Here is a 26,147-nt window from a genome sequence, read left to right as displayed (position 1 = left end):
TGTGGTTCCATGTAAAGTAGCTTTCATCTGGTGGGAAGTATCTTATCACATGAACTACTTGATGCTGGAAGACCAGCTTCTGCATTGGGGTTTTTTTTTTTTTGTATTTTTTTGTATTTTTTTCTGTAACAGTAATTATAGACTAAATACGTTTTCTTAAGGAAAGTTTAAGAAAGTGCAACAGTTTACAATGAAGTTTACAAACAACAGTTAATAACATAGCATTGTTCAGTGGAATATTCAGATTATCTTCACAGAGAGTGCTTGAGAGAGATTTTTAAACTGGAACATAATTTAGGGAAATAGTTAATTTTTTACCTTTTTAAAGACATTTTGGACTCCAGGTTCAAAAAACAATAGAAGATAATTTTGTCAAAGACTATGGAGAAGAATGTTATATCTACTTTCTGTTCTGGTGTCCCTCTCCCCCCCCCCCCCCGAAACAAATGAACATATGTTTCATGTAGTCCAGGTAGCACATTGTCATTAAGGCTGGGTATTTGTCATGGCAAAAAATACAACAGTAATTTTACTTTAAGCACTTGTGCCACACAATATTTTAATTTGTCATGGAAATTCTGAGAAGTCATATCCTTTATTTTAAGTAACAATTATATAAAACCATTCAACATTTTTAGATGGCTTTAAACTATTAAACTATAATCCACTACAATGAATTTAGCTAAATTTGAAAATGTTATTCATGTCATCTTAGTCCTCATTAAGGATTAAGATGATAAAGACTGAGTTCATTAAAATAAATGCTAAAAGTCACAGAGGTAAGGGCTACAACAAACACACAGTCTTAGCTAATACTTACTAATATTTGAAGATAGTTTGTTAAATTTGTGTAGAAGAAACTTGCAGCATGTCATAATGATTTGTAGATGTGAGATGCTTTCTGGGGATTTAGGAGTGCTTCCCTATTCAGGAATGCACTTTAATAAGTGTTAAAAGTTATAGTCAATGGGATTTCAGTTAAATATGTGCTTAAGTCCTTTTGGCACATGTTTAAAGATTTTCCTGAATTAGGAGCCAAAGTATATATGGTTTTTAAAAGACTAGTAAGTATCAAGTTTTTCCTTAGACTATTCATTTCAATATCCTTCTGTGCCTCTAACCTTCCTTTCTGGAAATTCTTAGTATTGTGATTCTCTCACTTTCTTCTTTCCTTTTTCAGAAGGAAAGAGGTATATCACATAGGACAGGGATCGGCAGCCTGGCGGGCTGGGCCGGTTTGTTTACCTGCCATGTCCGCAGGTTGCTGATCGTGGCTCCCGCAGTTCGCCGCTCCAGGCGAATGGGAGCGGCGGGAAGCAGCAGCAAACACATCTCTTGGTCCACGCTGCTTCCCGCCAACATGCTAAGAACACGACGAGTGATTAGAGACAGGAACTTAAGGCATTCGTGTTGTGACGGGTTGGATCACAGAAACCCCCTTGGGATGCGCAAAGACTACCCCTGCTCCTGTTTTCCCTGCCAGCTCAGGACTCCAGCACCCTGTCTTGCTGAGCCAGCCACTCCTGTCTGGCTCTAACACAGATCCAGGGTCTGAATCACTTGTCCCAAAGCTGCAAGTTTACCTGAAAACAGCTCACAGTAGTGTGCTTGTCTTTAGCACTCAGATGCCCAACTCCCAATGGGGTCTAAACCCAGATAAATCCGTTTTACCCTGCATAAAGCTTATGCAGGGCAAACTCATAAATTGTTCGCCCTCTATAACACTGATAGAGAGATATGCACAGTTGTTTGCTCCCCCAGGTATTAATACATACTCTGAGTGAATTACTAAATAGAAAGCGATTTTATTAAATACAGACAGTAGGATTTAAGTGGTTCAAAGTAGTAACAGACAGAACAAAGTAAGTCACCAAGCAAAATAAAATAAAATGCGCGAATCTATGCCTAATCAAACTGAATACAGATAATTTCCTCACCAGTTCCAGAGTGCTCCCTTTTACAGGCTAATCTCCTTCTAGCCTGGGTCCAGCAATCATTCACACCCCCTGCAGTTACTGTCCTTTGTTTCAGTCTCCTTCAAGTATCCTGGGGGGGTGGGGTGGGGTGGAGAGGCTCCTTCTTTAGCCAGCTGAAGACAAAATGGAGGGGTCTCCCACGGATTTAAATAGACTCTCTCTTGTGGGTGGAGACCTCCCCCTCCTCCCTCCTATGCAAAGTCCGACTCCAAGATGGAGTTCTGGGGTCACCTGGGCAAGTCACATGTCCCTGCATGACTCAGTCTTTACAGGCTGAAGCCATTGTCCACATGGTATCTTGCATGTCTCCAGGAAGACTTCTCATGTGGATTGGAGCATTCCAAGATGCATTGTTCCCCAAGTGTTTCCTGATCAGGCACTTAACCTGGTGAATTCCTTCCTAAAGAAGCTGACCAAATGCCTCACAGAGCTTACTTAGAAATCAAGCAAGCATACAGCCCAAATTCTTAACCTCAAGTGGAAAATGATATATACGTACAAATAGGATGAATAGATATAGTAGACCATAACCTTTACGGAGATATGTTACGTGGCACAGGCGGCACAAAACATATTTCAGTTATATCATACATACATTTATAAACGCCCCCCCATAAAGCCTTATGGGGTACGCTGTCACACGTGTGCTTTGCACAGACGTGACGCAGAGCCGGGACAGAGGCGAGTTACTGTCTCAAGCAGGCCTCAGTGAGCATTTCTTTACTTTGGATTTGTCTTTGGCATTCTAAAGATTGCAGTAACAGGGTTTTTCACATTTATTATTTTTATTGGTAGTTTTCACAGCTTGTTCTAATTTTAGTATTCCTTCACTGAAATAGTTTTGCTGGAGTTCCCTAATTTTAAAGGATTATTTCCCTTTATTTATTTATTTGTGTTTCCTTTTAATCAAACTCCTTCATAATATTTCTACTGGATTACCCTGATGTATTTTGCAGTGCAAGTAAGTTGAACCTCTTTAGTTTTTCTATATAAAAACTATATTTGGAATCTTCCTGGATGTCCTATATAATACTTATCCCAGAGCAATATACTTTCGGTGTAAGGGTGACCTAAACAGAATATTCTTTGAGGTTTAACTAGTGGTTTTATTGTAGTAACCTTTTAATTTATAATTAAGTCCTCTGATATCCACTTCCCCATTCTTTTAGCTGCTTCCAAGTTCTTGGCCAGTAATTGAAAAAAAATTCTTACAATAACATTTACATTTCTTTCCTAGGCCCCAGTTCAGCAAACACTTATGCTGTTAAACTATATTTGATTAAATTTATTCAATACATTGGGACTTATCATTCGTGAAGTTAAGAATGAGTCTAAGGCCTGGTCTACACTACACAGTTAGGTCAATGTAAACTGCCTTATGTCAACTTAATAATGAATGTGTCTATACTACCAGATCCCTTCTGCAAACATAACTTGCCTGCTACATTGACTTAATTACTCACCTCCACAAGCGGCATAGCTCTTAATGTAGTTAGGTCAACGTAGCAGCAGTGTAGATACTGCATTGCTTAAGTCGATCTAACTGGCATCCAGGAGGTGTCCCACAATGCTCTGCTGTGATTGCTTTGGTAAACGTTTTCAACTCTGCTGTAGAGAGGAAACAGCCCCTCCTCTATTAAAGGACCGAGAACTTTTGAATTTAAGTTTCGGTGTGGAAAGCTCACCTGCCCAGCTGATTGTGATGGTTCCATGCTCCAAACGCACTCTAGTCTGGTGTGACACTCTGTACCTCAGGGGAACACCCAGCACCCCCATGTTTATCTTTGTAAAATGATTGTGTGGGATACAGTGCAAAGTTTGTCATGTTGGGTGTCTTCGGAAGGCTCTTGATGCACTGAGCATTGTTGTTACAGCAATGTTATAGTGATGTTATAGGTTATAATTTCATGTATATAGTTATGAGGCTGAAAATGTGTCTTCGTGGCTTAAAATAAGCCCAGGCAAAAACTGTCCAAGAGCAGAGAGGCAATTCACACCTCATCAGGTCATGTATGGGACAAACCCAGCCCAGCTTCACAGGAACAAAGGATGCTGGCCTAGGCAGCAACAAAAGGATCTGTTGGACTCTCGAGTGAATCACCCCCCTTTCCTTTGGTCAGTTTGGGACTGCTATGAGGTAATGCTCACCTGACTCTGAGGGGGGGGGGCAAGGCCAAGAGGGAAGAAAGAACATGATAAAAGGGAGATACGTTTGCCATGCTCTCTCTCTTCCACCTCCATCTACATACATTACCATCAAGTGACTGAAGTGCTGATCAAAGGGGAGAGCTTGGCTGAAGGGCAACTAGCCAGCCTGTGATGAGAAGCATCTAAGTTTGTAAGGGCACTGAAAGTGTTAAGATTAGCTTAGAATGCATTTTGCTTTTATTTCATTTGACCAAATCTGACTTGTTATGCTTTGACTTATCACTTAAAAACTATCTTTGTAGTTAATAAATCTCTTTGTTTATTCTACCTGAAGCAGTGCATTTGGTTTGAAGCATGTCAGAGACTCCCCTTGGTCTAGTACATATCAATTTCTTTGTTAAATTGACAAACTCATATAAGTTTGCAGCATCCAGCAGGCATAACTGGACACTGCAAGATGGAGGTTCCTAGGGTTGTGTCTGGGACCGGAGGTATTGGCAGGTGTCATTCGGTTGCACAATCCAAGGAGCAGCTTCCATGCCAGAGGCTTTGCGGGAACAGCCCAGGAGTGGGGTTTCTCACAGCAGAGCAGGGTAAGGCTGGCTCCCAGAGTCAAGGATTGGAGTGACCTAGCAGATCACTGGTCCAGATAACGTCACACCTGGAGTACACAGGAAATTATGGATCTTCTTGGTCTGTGGGGAGAAGAGGCTGTGCAGGCACTGCTCCGATCCAGCCATAGAAATGTAGACATCTATGAGGAGATAGTGCGGGGCCTGGGCGAGAAGGACTGCACCAGGGACAGGCAGCAGTACCACATGAAAATCAAGGAACTGTGGCGAGCATACCAGAAGGCAAGGGAGGTGAACAGTTGCTCTGGTGCAGCACCCCAGACATGTTGTTTCTACAAGGAGCTGCATGCAGTTCTCATTAGCAACCCTACCACGACCCCCAAGAGCAGAGTGGATACCTCTGAGGAGTCAGAGTCCTGGGTCTGCACAGGCAACACTAAGGAGGAGGTTTTGGATGAGGAAGAGGAGGAGGAGAATGGGAGACAGGCGAGCAGGGGATCCATTCTCCCAGAGATCCAGAAGCTGTTTGTAGTCCAGCCAGTTGCAGAACAGCATCTGGTGAGTATCCAGAAGCTGTTTGTAGTCCAGCCAGTTGCAGAAGGAACCTCTGGTGAGTATGGTATTTCAAGTACTATTTTGGGATCACATGTTCATATATTATATTTTTTATTAAAATTAACAAGGTGAGGTAGAATGGCTATCTGCTTCCCAGTGGCCGCACCAGCTAGGTAGAGGGTCCCCCACAAAAAAGACTGTTTATGTACACAGGGATGGCCTGGGAATACTCCATAGAGATCTCCAGGAAACTTTCATGGAGGTACTCTCCAATCCATTTCAGAAGGTTTCTGTGGAGGACTGCCTTATTCCTTCCACTGTAATAGGACACTTTCCCACTACTCCAGTATTAATTCAGCTGGCATCATTGCAGTACACAGCATAGCAGCATACGGACCTGGTCTACACCCAGACACATGCAGCATCTGTTACCTTCAGGAGAGTGATATCAGCTAGGGTCATCTAAGGGAGACAATGGTAGTTTTCATTTCAGCTACTTGTACCACAAACGATGGTGTCTGTGCAAACAATAGTGCCTGTGTTCCTCCCACCCTTGTGATTTTTCCACCCCTACATCCACAATTTCCAAAACATGTCTGTAGTTTGGGTGACAGGGTCAGTATTGACCTTTAGAAACTGAGTTTTGGGCAATAGCTAGCAGCAGCGGCCCTGGGGTGGATTGGAGAGAAGAGAAATTTTGTGGTTCGGATTCACCACAGCAATCACCCCCCTGGCACAGCCTCTGCCAAGGATTGCAGTTTGGGAGGGTGAATGCTGGTCCCTGATCTCCAGACAACATCCATGTTTTAAAGGGGAAGTGGCATGGTCCCCTGCTCACCTCTGGTCCCACCGCACGTTGCCCACCCAATGCTGATGATGATCCGGTGCCCGTGTCCCAGTGCCATACTCACTATGGCTGGGACTGCAAACTGGTACAGTGATTACCTGGTGTAAATGAAAATGTTCTGACTTAAACTTGCATGAAATAAGGGGAGCGATTTTTATATAGCAACTCTGCACTAGACACTGGGTCTGTACTGACAGTGGTTGCTTTGTTCTTTCCATAGCTTACAGCTGAAAGTGCGGACTTCAGCTTTTCCTCCATACCAGTGGAGAGGCTCTTCCAGATAAGACGAAGGGGAAAGAGAACGTGTGATGACATGTTTAATGAGATTAAAAATGCCTCTGGGACAGTGGACACCAAGCAGAGAACATGGAGGATTTCTCTCTGAAAAACTGGACATGGACATAGTGAACAGGAGAGTGAGTGTGGCACGCAGCAGAAGATGCTGGGGATTGTGAAGGAATAAACAGCCACGCTGAGGCATCAGGTTGACCTTCAGAAGAAGCACCTTCAGGCTAGACTCCCTCTGCAGCCCCTGCACAATGGCATTCCAACATCGTAGCATTCTCTCTCCCTCTCCCCGAAACGTTCCAGGAGGTGAGGGGGGAAACTGCAATATCCCTTCAACTCACCCCCAGGGAAGGGTCCTAAGAATAAAAGCCGCACATACAATGATGTGTGACAGGCAAGGCCATTGTGCTTTTAAAGATAAGCTGACTGGTTTTCCCCTCTAATTTTATTCCACCATGTGTCCAAGGTTAAATTCTATTTGTGTTCTTTAAGTTTCAGTATGTTTCTTCAATAAAAGTCTATGTCTTGAGAATGAATTAATCTCTATTAATTTAAAAATGGGGGAAGGAGAAAGGAGACAGACAGGTAAACTGAGTAAATGGAGGGGATGTGCTGGAAACAAAAACCAGGCAGAAACAGCAAGGTTCACACTGAGAAGGCAAAATACAGAGAAGCAGTGCACATTACTGTGCGTCATTACTGAAATGGGGTTTCAAAGCCTCCCTGAGACGCAGTGCTCCACACTGAGCTCTTCTTATGGCCCTGGTATCTGGCTGCTCAAAACTAGCAGAGAGCCTATTCTCCACCCCACGCTCTCCCTTTGCCTCACAGATATTATAAGCACACAGCAGGCAGCTATAACAATGGGGATATTGCTTTCACTGAGGTCTAATCTAGTAAGCACACTGAACCAGTGACTCTTTAAATGGTCAAATGCACATTCCACCACCATTCTGCACTTTTTGAACCAATCCTTGGTGTCCGGCTTCATGAGCCATGGAAATAAGGGGTAGGCTGGATCTCCCGGGATCATTATTGGCATTTCAATGTCACCAATGATGATTGTTCATTCTGGAAAGAGACTCCCTGCTTGCAGCTTTCTGAACAGACAGGAGTTATTAAAGATGTGTGCGTCATGCACCTCTCCCAACCATCCCACGTTGATGTCGGTGAAACGGCCCCTGTGATCCACCAGCACTTGCAACACCATTAAGAAGTACCCTTTTTGGTAAGGTGGTCTGGTGCCATGATAGGAATATGTGTGCCATCTATTGCCCCACCGCAGTTAGGGAACCCCGTTGCGGCAAAATCATTCAATATCTCCTGCACATTGCCCAAAGTCACAAATCTTCTCAGCAAAAGGCAATTAATGGCCCTGCATAATTGGGTGACAATGACCCCACAGTGGCTTTACCAATTCCAAATTGATTCCCCACTGACCAGTAGCAATCTGGAATTGCAAACTTCCACACAGCGATCTCCACTTGCCTCTCCACTGTCAGAGTAGGTCTCATTTTATTGTCGCTGTGCTGCAGGGCTGGGGAGAGCTCCGCACATAGTGCCTGGAAAGTGGTCTTGTGCATACGAAAGTTCTGTAGCCACTGCTACGTACAGCCATACGTGCATAACAATGCAGTCCCACCAGTCAGTGCTTGTTTCTTGGGACCAGAAACGGTGCTTCACTGTGGTCAGCTGCTGCATGACTGCCAGCAGCAACCGGGAATTGTTTTGTTCTATGGTTTCCAGCAGGGATGCTTGAAGGACACTGCGATGTTCTGCATGGTGGCTCTTCTCATGGCTCTGGAAAACAATCGTGCATAACTGAGTGGGGTCCATGCTTCTCAGGATATGGCATACATGTGGCTATGCCAGCTTTTTGAAGAAAGGCACAAAATATGATGGGGTCTAGTTGAAATCAGGGGAGGGAGAGAGAAAACTGCATCATGGGATGTTGAAGCCATGTTCCCAGGCCTCCCTCTGAGAATGTTTTGGTCCCATGAGGCATTGCAAGCCTGTCCCAGAACCCCCTGCAGCGAATTTCACTGTGACGATAGCTACCCACAGTGCATTGCTCTCTGCATTGATGCAAGTACTGCTAGTGAGGACATGCTCCACCGATACAAGTTGTATGTTGTGGACACGCGCTACTGACTTAATTACTGTGGTGGCTGGATGTCAACTTAACTGAAGTTGACTTAAATTTGTAGTATAGATATGCCCTAAGTGTTTGCAATATTTAGTCTTTATTCCGTAAGCAGCATTATTAGTGTACATCAGTACCCTGTCTACACTGTAAAGCCTTCATTTAATATCAGTAATACTATTACTCTTTTTATAAACTGGTCTCAAGGTAACAACTATTGTAATTAGGAGTTCAGTTAATCAGATTTGTCTTTCTTGCAAATAGACAAAAATATAGGCTAAAATATAAAGAAAGAAAGAATCAGTACTCACTAAAGTCCTAGCTCCTGTCTTTTACAAACTTAAAAGAACACTTTAAATTTAGTTTCTGAAAATTCTGCTTCTTCATAAAGATGAAATTCACTACTTTAATTCCAAGAAGCAGATCCTAATCTGTTGAATATTGTCGCAACTCCATTGACTTCAAGACATTGGGTTAATGACAATTGATACTAGCTGAGAATCTACACCCAGATCTCTAACCGTGATTGCAAGTCAACTTATACTTCTAACCACAACCATGTTCAAAACAAGTAATTTCTAGAAAGGGAATGACGATTTCTTACTGACTTGCATAAAATTACTCAAACTTGCAAACATGTATTCACTCATGTCTAAAGTACTAAGACCCACTTCTTTACTTTGGAGCAGTTCTTGAGAGGGAGAGAAGCATTTGCAGTACTGATACAGTTGCTCTCAACACATAAAATTAACTTATACCTATAACAGATTGTATTCTGCTAATATTGGTTACAGAGATTGACACAAAAGCTGTTACTTTCTGCTGCACGATGGCAGTTGCCGTTTGGAGGAACAGAAACGTAATCCTAGAAGTCTCATATTAGACTTTGACTTTTTTTGGTGCCAATCTAGTTACAATACCTATGAAGTCAGCAAGCATATTTTAGTGCTAGGATTGATGTGGCAAACAATTCCAATCCTGGATTGCAGACAACTCTGTGATAGGGAATAAAAAGTCAGTTCAGATAATACCAGTGACAGACTGCATTTTTTTGTGAAGAATAACCTTGTATAGAAAGTATATGCTTCTTGTCTCTAAAGTTCCAAAATTCTCTCTTTTAGCAGTAATAGACTTTAAAAAGTGTGTGTCCAGAAAGAAGAAAGAGAGATGAAGAAAAATACTCCTTTAAGAGTAATGTCAGGCTTATTTGCCTTTTGAGTTGTTGTCTAGTGCAGACTTGTAGAAACGAGAGCGGGGACTTGTAGAAAAGCTCCGGCCGCCGGGGGGCTCGCCGCCCTGCTCCCGGTGCTCTGGCCGCCGGGGAGAGCGGAGAGCCCCAGCCAGGTTCCCCGCCCTGCTCCCAGCGCTCTGGCCGCCGGGGAGAGCGGAGAGCCCCGCTCGGGCTCCCCGCCCTGCTCCCGGCGCTCCGGCCGGTCGGGGATTGCTCGGCGCCCTCCCCTGCCGCGCTGGCGGGGGGGAGGGCGGGGCGGCAGGTGGCTTTTTTGCCTAAGGCGGCAAAAAAAAGCCAGAGCCGGCCCTGCCTTTAGGAGTCTAGTTACAGGCTGCTGAGCTGAATTCACTTTGGGCCAATGGTGCACTAGCACTGGGGCTCCCCTACTATGAGCTGAAATTGCTAAGAGCTGAAATCACAAAAGAGCTAAAGTTATTAAAAGCTGAGATCACTGAGTGCTGTGTTAACTAGTGGGGGAGCCTGAACCTATATTGCTAAGCAGCTGGTGGAGCAATTTGTGGGGATGACTGGAGGGGCAGCGAGCGGCGCAGAGCCTTGCGGGGCCGGTTGGAGCGGCCCAAGGAACGGTGAGCGGAGTTGTTTGCGGGGACGGCTGGAGCGGCTCACAGGTCGGTGAGCGGAGCGGAGCAGCTTGTAGAGCGGAGCAGTTTGTGGGACGGCAGGAAGGGGAATGCCTCGTGGTGAAGGCTGTGGTGGAACCCCACGGAGAGACGGCCAGCCGGCCTCGGATCATGTAAGGTGCCCCTTAACACCCTGCGTGCCCCCCCTTTTTTACTCTGGGGCTGCACTGACCAGGGACAGAGACTTTGGGGTCTGTTGGACTTTCGGGACTTTGGGTGGTTGCTGGACCCAAGAGACTTTGGGGGTGTTGGACTTTTGGGGACTTTGGGTGATTTTTGGGTTGCTGGATTCAAGAGCCAAAGGGAAAGGACACAGCCCAATTTGCTGGGGTGGGTCTTTTGCTCATGGTTTGTGTTATGAATCCTGTTTATGGTGTTTTTCCAATTTAATGCTGATGTCGTTTACCTCATGTTATTAAACATTTTCTGTTACACTCAGACTCTGTGCTTGTGAGAGGGGAAGTATTGCCTCTTAGAGGCACCCAGGGGGTGGTATGTAATTGTCCCAGGTCACTGGGTGGGGGCTCGAGCCGGTTTTGCATTGCGTTATTGAAACGGAACCCCTAGATACAGAACCCGGCCAACTTAGATGGTTAGAAGGGTTACATTGGCAATGTCTCTGTAGGGAGTGTTTGTTTTTGGAACCATACTGCTGAAATACATTTATGCAGTGCAGTCAGATACACTCTAAACTGTCATTCATTTTAAACATAAAAAAGCTGAAAATGGTAAGTTATAGTTTGAATTACATATACTGTAGGTGGCAAAAGACCTATTAGACCATTTTGGCATCTTTAACCAATGAACCATTGTTCTTTACATTATATTTACTACTTCAATAATTGTCTACATGAATCATAATTCTTGGTAGATATGACCCATCTCAGTGTGTAAACTAGAATCTATAGCTAGCTGTGTCTTTTGGGTCCATGCTGACAGCCTCTGACATGAACTATATGAAAGAAGAGTGCAGTTCTAACCACGTCTCAATTCTTTGAGTGCCAATGTAGCGGGCTTGATTCCTCTAGTGGTGTCACATCTTTAGTTGGGTTTTCTTCCCACCTTGTTAGGAAATTTGGTACACAATTGTTAGCTAATTAGTGACTCTAAAGCCCTTTCTCTTGTTCCTCACAGTGCTACAGAAGTTGCTTGAAGCTAACACTGTTGGATTGTAACTTCCTTTTCCTCCCCTCTTACGGGGTTACCTGAGGCTAGAGTTATCAGTGATGTGGGAATAGGCAACATCTGCGTCTTGACATTGCCAGGCAACAGTAATGGAGGTGATAAACAAGTATCCTAGAACCACATGGAGGAACTTTTGGTTGATATCTGAATCAGTTCTTCCAATCTGGAAGAGAGTGAATATTCCCTATTGGATCCCTCCAGTAGAATGTGAGGTGTGTGGGAGGGGAGACTTATTCTCAGATTGTCCCTGGTTCATTGATGTGGTGGTTTTGGTGATGAAAGAAACTTTTGCCACCCCTAAAGACTAGGACAGACTTTTTAAACTTGGTGGACAGAGAGTTATACTTCAGTGAGATCTACTCAACTACTTTGCAAGATTGAGACCAGAGTGCTAAGTAATTTGCAAGATTGAGCCCTAATCTCATGAAAAGCCAATTTCATAAGGTGTTCCATTTTTGGAGAAACTCATGTCTAAAATATAGAACCATTTTCCTCCTGATGTGTATCAGAGAACCTTGATTGGATGCTGATTTGAGTGATTTTTTTGTTTGTTTAGAAAAGGATGCATTATTGGTACAGAAATATGTATTAATCTATATCTTTAACATTGTAACAGATTGTAGCACTGACAGAAATGTTGAGTTTTTTTCCTTATTGGGGTACAGAAGTTGGCATTCATGCTGTTCCTTCATCTACAAAGTCTTGCACACCCTTACTGCTTCCTCCCCATTTATATTCATTACCCAATAAAACATGCTATTAAATTGTACATCGTCAGTGGCTTTAACCTCAGACTGCTGTACTGTAGCCATTAACCCTTTAATAGAAGACTCAGGTTTTGGCATCACCAAAGTTTTTTTGTTGTTTTTTTTTTTAAGACAGGATTCCCCTTCCTCAGATGTGTATTCTGACTTTTAATAATTCATCTAAAATAATCTCACTGAGTTATGGATGTATAGCTAGCAAGTGCACAATAGAATTCTGTAAATCAATAAACTGATTTAAATAAGGCCAAAGTCTTCACATACATGAATAGCATATTCCATTGAGGTCCTCCCATCACTCTTATAAAGAGAAAGATCAACTGTTTATATTTCTTGATCAGTGTAACAAGATACAGGTACTTTAATGGGTCAAAAAAACAGATGCTCGTTCTTATTCCAAACAAGAAGGGGTGGAAGAAAAAGACTGTATCCACAGCTTGCTGAAGCTAAACCCAAGGAAGACAAAGGTGATGCTGGTGGGCAGAGGAAGGTATTCTGAAGAGCTTGCAGCCACTGGCTGAAGGTACCCACCCACCACTGATCAGTTCAGTCCATACTCTAGCAGTGCTCTTGGATTCCTAGGTAATGCTGAGCTTTTGCATAGCAGCATCCATGAGTAACAGTTTCTACCATCTCCGCTTGGCTAGGAAACTGTCCTATCCTGGTGGATGAAGACCTGGATTCATTTATTCATGCCTTTGTCACTTCTCTGCTGGATTACAGCAATTTAGTATACCTAGGCATGAAGATTTCAGCATTTAGGGAACTCTAACTAGTACAGAATGCTGGAATGTGTCTCCTCAGCACTCAGACCACTGCAGACACATCCAATCTGTCCTCCGCTCTCCACAGAGGCTTCCCATAGAATTTCAAATCAAGTACTTAAGTACTTGGTACTTATCTCAAAGTGGCCAAAGCCCATAATATCCAAAAGTTTGTCTAAAGCTCAAAGGACAGACTGCTCAAGCTCAATGGACAAAAACTGCTGTCCACAATTATGCTATTCTGACACAATGGAACTTTCTACAATAAGGGGAAAGCTAGCCTGTGCCAGGAGACAGAACTTCTCTGGGAGGCAGGGGTGCATGCGGACAGTTGAGATTGTGGAATGAACTGTCCCCAAGAACTAAAGACCATCACAAACCTTACCATTTTCTGCCCCAAGTCAAGGCACATTTCTTTGGTCTTGCCTTCTCTAACACACACATAGCAACGGATATCTTTGTGAGGATTGATGGGTCTCCAGGCAACCCTCCTATTCCAGCTGCCATCTGGCAGCTTGCTACTACCTGGTTGGCTGATGGCTAACGGAATCATAGCCCTACCAGAGGCACTGTCCACAAGAATCCTGCCTGGAGGAACACCCAGCCCCATTAATTGCTCCGGCTATGCTATTTAAGCTGTAAAGAGGCAAAGGAAGTTGTCCATGCAGCTGAGTGAGTTTCTGGATGTCTGCTTCATTGGATCTTGCCTTCTTGACTAACTTCTGAGCCCTGGCTGCAAACTTTGCTCAATTCTCTGACTCTGATTCTGGCTCTAATTCTTGGCCCTGGCTTTGGCCTCTGATTCCATTTCTGACCTTTTGCTCCAATTTTTTAGACTCTGACTCCGTCTTGCCCCTTGGTTCTGGTATCCGGCCTCTGGTTTTTATCCTCAGCTAAGTTTCCTGGTGCCTGACTCCTGCTCTGACCACGAGGCATGACCAGCACATGAAAAGATGGGCGTTGCCTTATCAAGTGTGGGGGTCAGTGCTAACGAGGCCAATTCAGTCAGGGTGGAAGTGGCCCTTTCCCAAGCACCCTCTTTTGGCCTTCAAAACAATCCCCCAACTTCACCAAGCTCATTGTCAGAAGCAAGCTCCCCACTGACTAGGACATCCCAACTCAGAGCAGTGCCAGACTCCGCCATAACAACAGATGCAAAACCTGCAGCCATATCTCCACTGCTATGATGATCAATACCCCCCACACCATACCTTTCAAGATGCTTGGGTCCTACACATGCCTGTCACAAGAAGTGGTGTACCTCATCCAGTGAATCACAGGCACCAATAACTATGTGGGTGAAACTAGACAATCCCTATGCTCTTGAATGAATATATGCAGAAGAATGATAAAAGACAAAAATCACTCTATCACCTATGGGCAGTGCTTAATTTCTAATGAAAGAGGTGCCAGATTCAAGCAATTAGGTGCTGGGGTTCAAACAATTTTTTTTAATATTGATAACTGATGCAGCAAGCCCAGAGGTGCCAGGACTATGAACTACTAAACCTAGAGGTGCTGGGTCTCAGTCCTGGCAAGCCCTGGCACAAATTAAGCACAGTCCATGTGCGTACACTTTTCACAAAATGATCATTCCATATTTGACTTCTCTGTACTCATCCTCAAAGGAAACCTGCACAATATTTTCAAAAGACAAGCCTAACTCTGTTAGACATGAATCGTAATAGAATGAATACAGATATTGGTTTTATGTCTTGTTACAGTTGTCTGTAACCTACTGTCCTTTGTCCTGTGACTGCAGAGGTTTTAATTGCTCACATCTGAATGATTTCTTGCAACACGTGTTAACTCTTTATGCTTAACAATCTGTTCTACATTTTAATTTGCCGTGCCATTCTGATTACCTTTCCCAGACCAGAAGAAGAGCTCTGTGGTGCTTGAAAGCTTGCCTCTTTCACCAACAGAATTTGGTCCAATAAAATATATTACCTGACCCTTTTTGGCTCTCTCACATCCTGGGACCAGTTGGGTAAACCGACATTGCATCTAATGAAGTGGGTTCTATCCCACGCAAGCTTATGCCCAAATAAATTTGTTAGTCTCTAAGGTGCCACAAGGACTCCTTGTTGTTTTTATTTTTTAATCTGAGTCAGAACAGCCCACAGTAGGGATACTTGGAACTAGACTGCTGCCTTTTCAAACAGTGCCCTTGCCAACTGTTAGAATCGGATTATATATATATATTAAAAAATATATATATATCAGCAGGGCATTTCCTGTTAGTGCTTTCTGTCAGCAATTACCCCACTACCTTTTTCCTTACAGGACACTGCCACTTTTCAGGAAGAGGAATTTATTCATGAGAGATACAATTTACACAGGACATTTTTAATCCATGAAATATTAATTTTCTAAAACCTCTTTGCTTATGAGTAATTTTTTCCAACTGGAAAGAACCTAAACCGATTAAGGTGTTCTCCTTACATAATAAGTAAGAGAGTCATGGCAGTTTGGTCTTGTCATAGCACAAAAAATTTCTTCTAATGGTTTTGTGGAAATTATACAGATTTCCTGAAGCATGAAATCACCAAAGTGGGTCCCAACAGTAGCAGCATGTGTCAAAACACTTACTTTTCCTTAAGTGGAAATGTTTAACTGTCTGAGCCCAGTGACAGAAAAGTAGATGTCACTTTCAGTACATGATCTGAAGTCAAAGCTATAAGCATAACCTGAAATATGTCTGACTTCCAGAGCTTAAGTGGTCAGACTTTAAAATATAAAGTTAAAATGAAAACTCAGTTAAGCACATACTGTAAATAGGTTTTTAGATAACTAAAAAAAGCCTTCTTCGGTTTTTGAAATCCTTCTAGCACTTCCTAGGTTGCTTTTGAGATCAGATATCACGAGTCACAGGAAGATCTTTTGTATCAGCGATGTTCTGAAAAGAGATATCTTGGGATAGCAATAAACCAGAAAGTGCCAGGATTTTATTAATAAGAAGTCTCTCAGAACCCTGGGTGAAATCCTGGCCCCCTTGAAATCAACAGGGGTTTTCACTGATTTCAGTGGAGCAGGTTATCACTCCATATACTGAATGAAAGTCTTATTTTTTAGGAGAGTTGGAATCCTTCAGTGTCATTGAAGCAGATTGCAAAGTCATAGTTGTTTCTGGTTTTCTGGTAGATTTTAAAAATAAACCCACTAACGACTGAGCAAGTTTCAAAGAATGCACCATTATATATGTCCAGCTTGATACTGTGGTTTTGTACCTGGGCAATTTGAAAATATCAAGGAAGCTGTGTCTTAGTTAGATCATTTCTAGTTTGGCAGAAATAGTTACTAGGGTCTGTGCAGATGATATTTGTTTCTCATGTTTCTGGTAGTCAAGAAGCCTACAGTCTTCTGCTAGTGCTCTCAGAGATCTGTAAAGTATCAGTAAGGGGTCTCTACCCATTTTGCTGGAAGCAAATTCCTTTATGTCTCTGGGAGCCACACAGGACAAAAAGGAATCTATTGTTGCTATGTGAAAACTTGAAAATCTTTCTATCCTTTCATTAGTTTCTACAGACTTCATCTCTTGGCTTCAGTGAATGTAGCATGGAGAAATCATATTTTCTATGCTGCTGTTAGTTCATCTCTTACATTTTTATTGAACATTACTATTGGAACATCATCCAAAACTGGTAGATCTTTTGAAATAAAAATCAGATATTTCCTACCTGTAAACTGTTTAATTCAGATCTTACAATTTGAACCATGCCCTGTATTGACTAAACTTAGCAGAGGATAGGTTTCTTTTTAATCTATTCTGTTTGTTTCTCTCAGGGAAGAACTCCAATAGTTTCTCCATGTAAGCAAAATAGCAAATATTTCTTTTGGCAGGAAAATTCTTTTTATTAATTTGTTCATTTGCATGCCTATAATGAACAGAATTGTAAATCCGTCAAGAACCTATCCTTCAGACTGGTATCTCTAAATCATATAACACCATTTTATAGGCATGAACATTTCCTTTTGTTTTCAGGACTTAACAGGGTGAAAATAAATTTGATGTATTAAATTACTGATTCAGGATTTGTGGTGATAGAAACATCTTTCAGTATTTCTCTTCAAAATTACTAGCTGTAAATTTTACTCGCCACCCATGCAAAGTAAAAGACTTCAGACCCCAACTACTGTATATCCAGGGCTATATTCTGTACTAATTTACAACTCATGCAACCTCCTTGATTGTAGAGGTTGAAGCCTATGGAGTTACACTTGATGTAGATCAGTGCAGGATTTTGGCTGTTATTGATTGGCAATAATAAAGCCCAAATAGTTTTGTTTTGGCAAATAAAAACATAAGGAAAATCAACAAAGGTATATTGCATTAGGGCTGTGTACTTTCTTCTTTGCCAGAGTATAGAACCTAGATGAATTTCAGCATAGACTGGATAGGTGGCTGCCCTGTTTATTTACACTGCTGGAAAAGGCCAGACAGCCAGAGGTCTCTGTTCTGGGACATTATTCCTGGAAGTATGACTGTAGAAAGCGAGAATACAAGCTCTCCTTCATGGGTGTGCCGGCATAGACTCCTGTTGTTGAAGTGTACCTGAGGCCATAGACAGCAGTCACATTTGGTTGCGCAAGTGTGTGCTTCCATCAGCCTTTTGACTGATAATATAAACAGCCCTGCCCCACCTAACATTTCGCAGTTCATCTCTATCTTGAAAAGCCAAGTGATAGTGGGGAAGTTGGGGTGATCAATATAGCTTTATGAGGGTAACCCTATTTGGAGAGCAGGAGTTCTGAAAGATAGCTAACCCCTTTTATGCCTTCATTAGTACACCTCCATAGAATCCCACTGATGTATCCCACAGTATCCTCCTAAATGGGGAGTGCTGAAGAGCCCTGTTAGTTAAATAATGGTTGAAATACCACACTCCTAAATGGCTGAATTGGGAGTGACAGTATTAATACTGACAGGTTTCAGAGTGGTAGCCGTGTTAGTCTGTATATTGTGGCACCTTAGAGACTAACACATTTATTTGAGCATTAGCTTTCGTGGGCTAAAGCCCACTTCATCAGAGGCATACAGTGGAAAATACAGTAGGAAGATATATATATATACAGAGAACATGAAAAAATGAGCGTTGTCATACCAACTCTAATGAGACTAATCGAATAAGGTGGGCTATTAGCAGGAGAGGAAAAAAAAACTTTTGTAGTGATTATCAGGATGGCCCATTTCAAACAGTTGCCAAGAAGGTGTGAGCAACAGTAGGGAGACAATTAGCATGGGGAAATAGTTTAGTTTGTGTAATGACTCATTCACTCCCAGTCTTTATTCAAGCCTAATTTAATGGTGTCCATTTTGCAAATTAATTCCAGTTCTGCAGTTTCTCGTTGAAGTCTGTTTTTGAAGGTTTTTTTTGTTGAATAATTGCGACTTTTAGGTCTGTAATAGAGTGACCAGGGAGGTTGAAGTGTTCTCCTACTGGTTTTTGAATGTTATAATTCTTGATGTCTGATTTGTGTCCATCTATTCTTTTGGGTAGAGACTGTCTGGTTTGGCAAATGTACACGGCAGAGGGGCATTGCTGGCACATGATGGCATATATCACATTGGTAGATGTGCAGGTGAACAAGCCTCTGATAGCGTGTCTGATGTGATTAGGTCCTATGATGGTGTCCCTTGAAAAGATATGTGGACAGAGTTGGCAATGGGCTTTAGGAAAGCCAGCATCTTCTCCATTTTAGGGATGGGGAAACTAAGACTTACCCAAGGTCACATAGCAGGTCAGGTCAGTGGCAGAGTCCGGAATAGAATCCATGTCTTCCGACTTCAGTCTTGTGCCCTCTGCACTGAATTATGTTGGCTGAAAAAGATAGGGACTGAGCTCCTTTAAACTGTCAAGGGCACATTCTGTAAATTCTGCAGAAGTGAGCTCAGCTCTATGGAACAGTGCAGGCAGTGCACACTGTAATCCAATTAACTTCCCTGTGAAGAAAACTAGAGAGCATGAGGCAGCTGCAGGCAGGTCCCAATGGGACGGGGAGAAAGAAAACAAAACACTGGATGCTGGCAGAAATACAGAATTTCATGACATCTTTAAAAACTGCCAGATACTGTGGTCATGGAATCTGACTCTTATGTGGGCTTGAGTGGGCTCAGTTGGATATTCACATCTGAGCTATTGCTTTGAGCTCTTTGCAGACTTAGGGCTGCTCTACACTGGAAATTTACATCAGCATAGCTTCATCTCTCCAGGGACATTCTCATCCCTTAGAGACATAACTATGTTGACCTAACCCCCAGTACAGAGAGCACTAGGTAGATGGAAGAATTCTTCTGTCAAGCTAGCTACTGCCTCCTGGGAAGGTGGATTAACTACAGCATTTGAAGAGTAGACATAGCCCTAGGCAAGTGACACTGCATCAATTCACACTCAGGCCTTGGCTACTCTGGCGCTGTACAGCGCTGCAACTTGCTGCGCTAAGGGGTGTGTAAAGCGCCAGTGTAATCAGTGCCTGCAGCGCTGCACGCTCGCTCGCAGCGCTGCAAGCTACTCCCCTCGGAGAGTACGGCGGCGCAACTACACTCGCACTTCACAGCGCTGCCGTACTCTCCGGCGGCGCAACTACACTCGCACTTCACCACTGTGAGATGAGGAGGTGGTATTATCTCAATTTTACAGTGGGGAGCTGAGGCACAGAGAGATTGTTTAAAAGTATCCACTAATTTTGGTTGCCTAATTTGAGACACCTAGGACCTGATTTTTCAGAGTATTTAGCATTATGTAACCTTTTACATGTTCAAAGCACAGTAACAATTGACTTCAATTGCAGGGTTCAGTACTTCTTCAAATCAGACACTAAGGCTTCAAGTCAGGTGCCCAGAAAATTAGGAACACAAAATTAGTGATCATCTCTGAAAAGTTTGAGTTAAGTGATTTGTCCAGCATCACACAGCAACTCTGTGGCCAGAGGCAGGGATAGAATCAAATTCCCCAGAAAAGCATTCAGCTTCCTTAATCATTAGACCATCTTTTCTCTTGCTGCACTGAGAAGTGTGTTACCTGTCTCATTCACTACACATCTTCCAACTTATTCCACAAATGAGGCAGGGGTCCTACAAACATCCTCCTTTACTCCATGCTGCCAGCATGGGCAAATTGAGAACACAAGAGAGAGAGACTGCCTTCACTCAGTTCTGATACCCAGCCTCAGCCCACTCTGCAGCAGCTCTGCAATTGCAGGGAAAATCGTGCTCAGTCAGGTTCTGGAGCAAGCTCAATGCCAACTGATTCTTCAGGGAATACAGCTGCAAATCTTTAATAAATCTAATGAGCATGTGCAAACTGCAATTTTAAAGAGGCTTATAACTTGCTAAATTTAGGTGAATTATTGGGAAAATGCACATTCTTGACATAAATGTCACTGTCTGCCAAATTTCACATCCCTTCTCCAAAGCATGGAGATGCTAGAGCTTCTCAAAAGAGATCACCAGAATTTTTCAAAGTGGGGGAAAAATGTGTTTTGTTCATAGCCTCATTCTCAGAAGTGGCTGAACTGTTCTGGCTAAATTTTCCAAGACGTCAGCCCGAGGCAGGCCAATGCAATGGGAAATTTCAGCCTGAATGGTAAAGTTTAGCAAAGTTATAAGCAACTGAAACCGGGGTCTTGTAGGAAATGTTGGGCAAACTTAATAATAGACTATGATACTGTCGTATTAATTTAGATGGAACATAGGGTCCCAAAGATGACATAACCCAGTTACTCACTGTCCAACATTAAATAGTGTTAAGCAAGGTTCAGGGTTTAGTTTACAGAAACCTCATCCTCCTTAGTACCACGGCAAACACCATTAAAATCATTGAAACCTTTTATTAAAGATAAAGAAAAGAAGGACAAACAATTAAAGCATTTGAAATGTAAAGTATTAAATAAGGCTTTCATTTTAACAGTATTTCTTGTTCCCTTTCCCTTTAGCTGGAGAGAGTTTTTAATAGGACAAATCCTTTGTTTGACAGTTTCTTAGGTGGCATTAAAGATGGCAATAACTCAATAACTGTCCTTCTGGTGGAAAAGAGAAGAAGTTAGTTTCAATGGCCTGGAGCCGTTGTTGATAAAGTCCAATCCCATTTCATCCCAGGTGATGTTTGGGATTCATCTGGAGCCAGTGGAGGTGGTGATGTCATCTGGGTGCCTTTCTGGCCTGTTCTGGATGGGGCATCTCTCAGGATCAAGATGATGAAGGCCTGGGGTCTCAGGAGTTCGTGAGGATGGCAGCTATGATGGCAAAACTTGCTCCAATAGCCAGTTTTTCTCCCCACAGTATTTTTTTAAGGACTCACAAAGGAATGGTGGGTGAAATAACTCGTCTCTTTATTACTTTGTCCACCAATTAGGCCTAGTTTCTGACAGACTAATTCTGGTTCACTGATTTCTGGTTCCACACTTCTGTTGTTTGCCAAGTATGCAGGAGCGCTGCCAGCTTTTCCGCTGCCCTAGGCAGCGGAAGGTCCCGCCGCTGAAATACCGCCGCGGTCGCCGCCCCCCAAACTGTAGTGCCCTAGGCAACCGCTTAGGTCGCCTAATGGGTTGCGCTGGCCCTGCAAGTATGATCTTAACACAGTCCTTAAATGAGTTCATTAGGCCTTTTGGTTTGGTTAATTCAGCTTCTCTGTCTCCTTTTTGTACCTTTTCCCATCAACATTTGTTATTATAGGTTATTGTGACATCTCATGAACTTTCACATACTTTTTACAATTGAGCTCACAATTAGGGTAAATTTTTAAGACCAATTACTACCACTGTACCAATCCTGTCTACAATAAAATACCAATGCTTATTAGTAAGTATAACTGAAATGCAGTGGCAATATGGTAGACACTTGTAAGGAAAGCCTGTCTTTTTTTTTCTGCTTTTATTTAAACTAATTATTGTGTTATAAAAAAGATATAACTGCTTTTCTGGCTCTTCCAGCTCCATTTTTCTTTTAATTTGAGATCTGAATGGCCGTGATTGTGCTGCTATGACTTGACGGTTACATAACAAACGTAACATAATGCTATATTCTGATTTTTTTCTTTGTGCAGATGTGTGAAACAATCTTACTTGCAATGGAAATTGATGACATGTGTTGTATGCTAAGAAGGCCATACCAGTGTCTCTTCCTCTAGACACAGATACCTGTACAATAGTGCTGTACTCACCAGAATTTGAAATAAAATGTTTTCCTGAAGTAGTAACTTACAAGTCTGCTTTAATCAGTTTAATTTTTTTCAAACCAAATTCAGTTATATTTGTAAAAAATCTTTAACTCAATTGCTGTTAAAAGTAGATAGAATAAGGGTTAAATTCTTCTATTGGGTATGTTCAAACAAGGGCAGAATTTAGCCCCATGGTGCTTGTATTTAACATGCCTCCTCCTTGTATTTGATTACAGAATCTGTTAGCGGAAAAGGTGGAACAGCTTATGGAATGGAGCTCAAGGCGCTCAGTCATCCGCATGAATGGAGACAAATTCAGAAGATTTGTGAAGGCCCCACCTCGTAACTACTCTGTGATTGTAATGTTCACAGCTCTCCAGCCACAGAGACAATGTTCTGTTTGCAGGTAATTTATACTCTATGAAACAGATTCTTCTACTCTTCTTTTCCCCTTCCTCCGCACAATGCTCAATTAACTATGTTTTAATTGATGTACAATATAAATGTTATTGTTCTAGCTTGGGTCCTGGGGAGATAGGTAAATACCTCTCTGTCTTGTGGGTGCTTACCATAGTATCGTCCTTCTGTGATACATTTTCTACCTCTGATACATCTTATGAATGTTGTCAATTATTTTATTAATTTTCACTATTTAAGAGCTTCTACTTAAATTAATAACTGATGCAAGGCTTTCTTTTCATTCTTTAAAATTATCTTTTTTATTCCCCGTAAGTGTCTGTTGCCAGTTAGCGGTTGTAATGGTTCTTGAGCACTCAGGACTGTGAGTCACCTTGTTTCCCTCTGCCGCCAGCGTGAGGAAGTCTTTCTTGTGATAGCTAGATATCAGCTTCCTAACACCACTAGCCTTTCAGCCCCTCAAGTGCTCTCCTCTGGGCTATGCCATCACTAACTTTGTCTTGCAGGTTAACAATAGGTACATGCCCATTTCTAAATCTCTTTGAATCGTTCTCCTGTGATACCCAGCCCCTGACGCTGGCTACTCTCATAAATTCCAGATCCTTTGCCTCCAAAAGTGCAGGGTAGCCCCATTTACCAGTTTTACTTTAAACCCCCACTCCTGTAAACCGTGCAGCACTTATGATAAAAGAAAGAAATATTTTGTTAAGAAAGAATAAATATTTAAGTAGAAACAAGAGAGAGTAGTGGAAACAACAGGTTGCAATACAAAACAAAATCACAAAACATGAATCTGGGTCTACATTTACCAGTAGTTACCTTTCCTATGTAATAAAGTAGATTTTCCCTCCACCCCCCAAGTTCAGTCTGTTGCAGAGCTGGCTGGTTTCACAAGAACCAGGATCGAAATGTTAATGAAAGCCCCACACTCCTTTAGGGGTTTCCTCAGTGAATGGATCAAGACTGCATCTACCTACCCTTTGTCTCTATTCATAGCCTGGGTGATCTCCTGCCAGCTATAATGTCCCTTTTTACTGCCAAGTGGTTGAGATCATTTGCAATTGTCTTTGATGGTTTCCCATTGACCGTTCTGAGATGTGGCAAGGGTAGATAATAGAACCTTGCATTACCTCACTGGCTGATTTAGAGATAGGTGACAGTTCCCTCTTGCTTGAATGAGTCATCTCTGAGGCACATTATCTCCTGGTGACTAATTTCTACTCCAAGGCCATAAAGCACATTTTCAATATAAATACATTAAATATTACCCATACATATATCTCACAATGGTTAAGAATCTTGGCAAATTGAGAGCTTTCTGTAGATACCTTACATGTTACTCTTTATGAATAAATATCCTGTAAAGCATGTGCTTGTTGCATTGAGTTAGTCAGCTCCCAGGTGAAAATTGTTTGCAAATAACAGGGGCTTTTTACCAAATAGTCTCTATGTCACAGCCTCATTTCTCTATAAATAAATACTGTGATAGGTGCGATTAATTTGGATTTACCATTTCAGAATGGGATTATGGGGGTCCAACGCTCTGATACAAGAGTGAAGCTATTCCTTTGTTTCATGACTGTGCAGTTCTCCTATGCTGTCTAACATCTTTCCCAATGCGAGAAGGCTTGGAGATGCCTAGTATAGCACAACGGCTTTTACATTGCATCTTTAGTTACAGGGCTATACAATTCTCCAATCCAGAATCTCTCTCTAAGGCCCCAATTTGCTTTAAAATGTGACTAAGTATGTGAACAGTCCCATTGAAGTCAACATAACTGTTCACATGCTTAATGTTAAGCATGTGATTAAGTACCTTGCTGAATCAGAACCTGAGCCAATACAAAAACAAGGAGTCCTTGTAAAAACAACAAGGAGTCTGGTGGCACCTTAAAGACTAACAGATTTATTTGGGCATAAGCTTTCGTGAGTAAAAACCTCACTTCTTCGGATGCATAGAGTGAAAGTAACAACAAGGAGTCCTTGTAAAAACAACAAGGAGTCTGGTGGCACCTTAGAGACTAACAGGTTTATTTGGGCATAAGCTTTCGTGGGCTAGAACCCACTTCACACTTCATCCGATTGCATGAAGTGAAAAATACAGGAGCAGGTATAAATACATTCAAGGATGGGGGTTGCTTTTCCAAGTGTGAGTTCAGTTTAACGAGATAAATCAATTAACAGCAGGATACTAAGGGAGGAAGTGGTAAGAGAAGTGGTAAGAGAGTGGCCCATTACAGACAGTTGACAAGAAGGTGTGAGTAACAGTAGGGTGAAATTAAGTTTAGGAATCTCCTCACTGCTCAAGATAGTTAAGACCACAGCAGATTGTGAAGAACTTCAAAAAAGATCTCACAAAACTAAGTGATTGGGCAACAAAATGGCAAATGAAATTTAATGTGGATAAATGTAAAGTAATGCACATTGGAAAAAATAACCCCAACTATACATACAATATGCTGGGGGCTAATTTAGCCACAACTAATCAGGAAAGAGATCTTGGAGTCATCGTGGATAGTTCTCTGAAGACATCCATGCAGTGTGCAGCGGCAGTCAAAAAAGCAAACAGGATGTTAGGAATCATTGAAAAAGGGATGGAGAATAAGACAGAATATCTTCTCACCCTTATATAAATCCATTGTACGCCCACATCTTGAATGCTATGTACAGATGTGGCATTAGAAAAGGTTCAGAGAAGGGCAACTAAAATGATTAGGGGTTTGGAATGAGTCCCATATGAGGAGAGATTAAAGAGGCTAGAACTTTTCAGCTTGGAAAAGAGGCGACTAAGGGGGGATATGATAGAAGTATATAAAATCATGAGTGGTGTGGAGAAAGTGAATAAGGAAAAGTTATTTACTTGTTCCCATAATATTAGAACTAGGGGCCACAAAATGAAATTAATGGGCAGCAGCTTTAAAACAAATAAAAGGAAGTTCTTCTTCACACAGTGCACAGTCAACGTGTGGAACTCCTTGCCTGAGGAGGTTGTGAAGGCTAGGACTATAACAGGGTTTAAAAGAAAACTAGATAAATTCATGGAGGTTAAGTCCATTAATGGCTATTAGCCAGGATGGGTAAGGAATGGTGTCCCTAGCCTCTGTTTGTCAGAGGGTGGAGATGGATGGCAGGAGAGAGATCACTTGATCATTACCTGTTAGCTTCACTCCCTCTGGGGCACCTGGCATTGGCCACTGTCGGCAGACAGGATACTGAGCTGGATGGACCTTTGGTTTGACCCAGTATGGCCATTCTTATTTTCTTAAGTTCATAGTGCTGTCTGCTATGGCCTGTCTCCCTCTTGCCCCTGAGTTCACCCCTGACTCCCCTATGCTGGAACAGGAAAGTTCTTCAAGTGATTTTATGTTCATGTAGATGTGTATGCACCTCATGCATGGTTGTTGGAGATTTTTCCCTCATGAGTACTGATAGGAGCAGTGTGAGCCCTCTCTAGTGCC

General features: G+C 42.3%; 1 protein-coding gene across 6 annotated transcripts in view; it reads left to right on the top strand.

Moving 5' to 3' along the window:
* TUSC3 (tumor suppressor candidate 3) overlaps positions 1 to 26,147 on the top strand; it is a 290,536-nt gene that overhangs the window by 98,174 nt on the left and 166,215 nt on the right. For all 6 annotated transcript variants that reach the window (XM_005282085.4, XM_008168476.3, XM_065596814.1 and 3 more), the window contains exon 2: positions 22,509 to 22,678. In XM_005282085.4, coding sequence (XP_005282142.2) covers positions 22,509 to 22,678 — 170 coding nt within the window. The remainder of the gene's footprint in view (positions 1 to 22,508; positions 22,679 to 26,147) is intronic.

Source organism: Chrysemys picta, chromosome 5 (genome assembly GCF_011386835.1).
Source record: "Chrysemys picta bellii isolate R12L10 chromosome 5, ASM1138683v2, whole genome shotgun sequence".
In the NCBI taxonomy this organism is placed as follows: Eukaryota; Metazoa; Chordata; order Testudines; family Emydidae; genus Chrysemys; species Chrysemys picta.
Note: the sequence above shows the minus strand (reverse complement) of the source record. Positions and strands in the feature narration are given on the sequence as shown.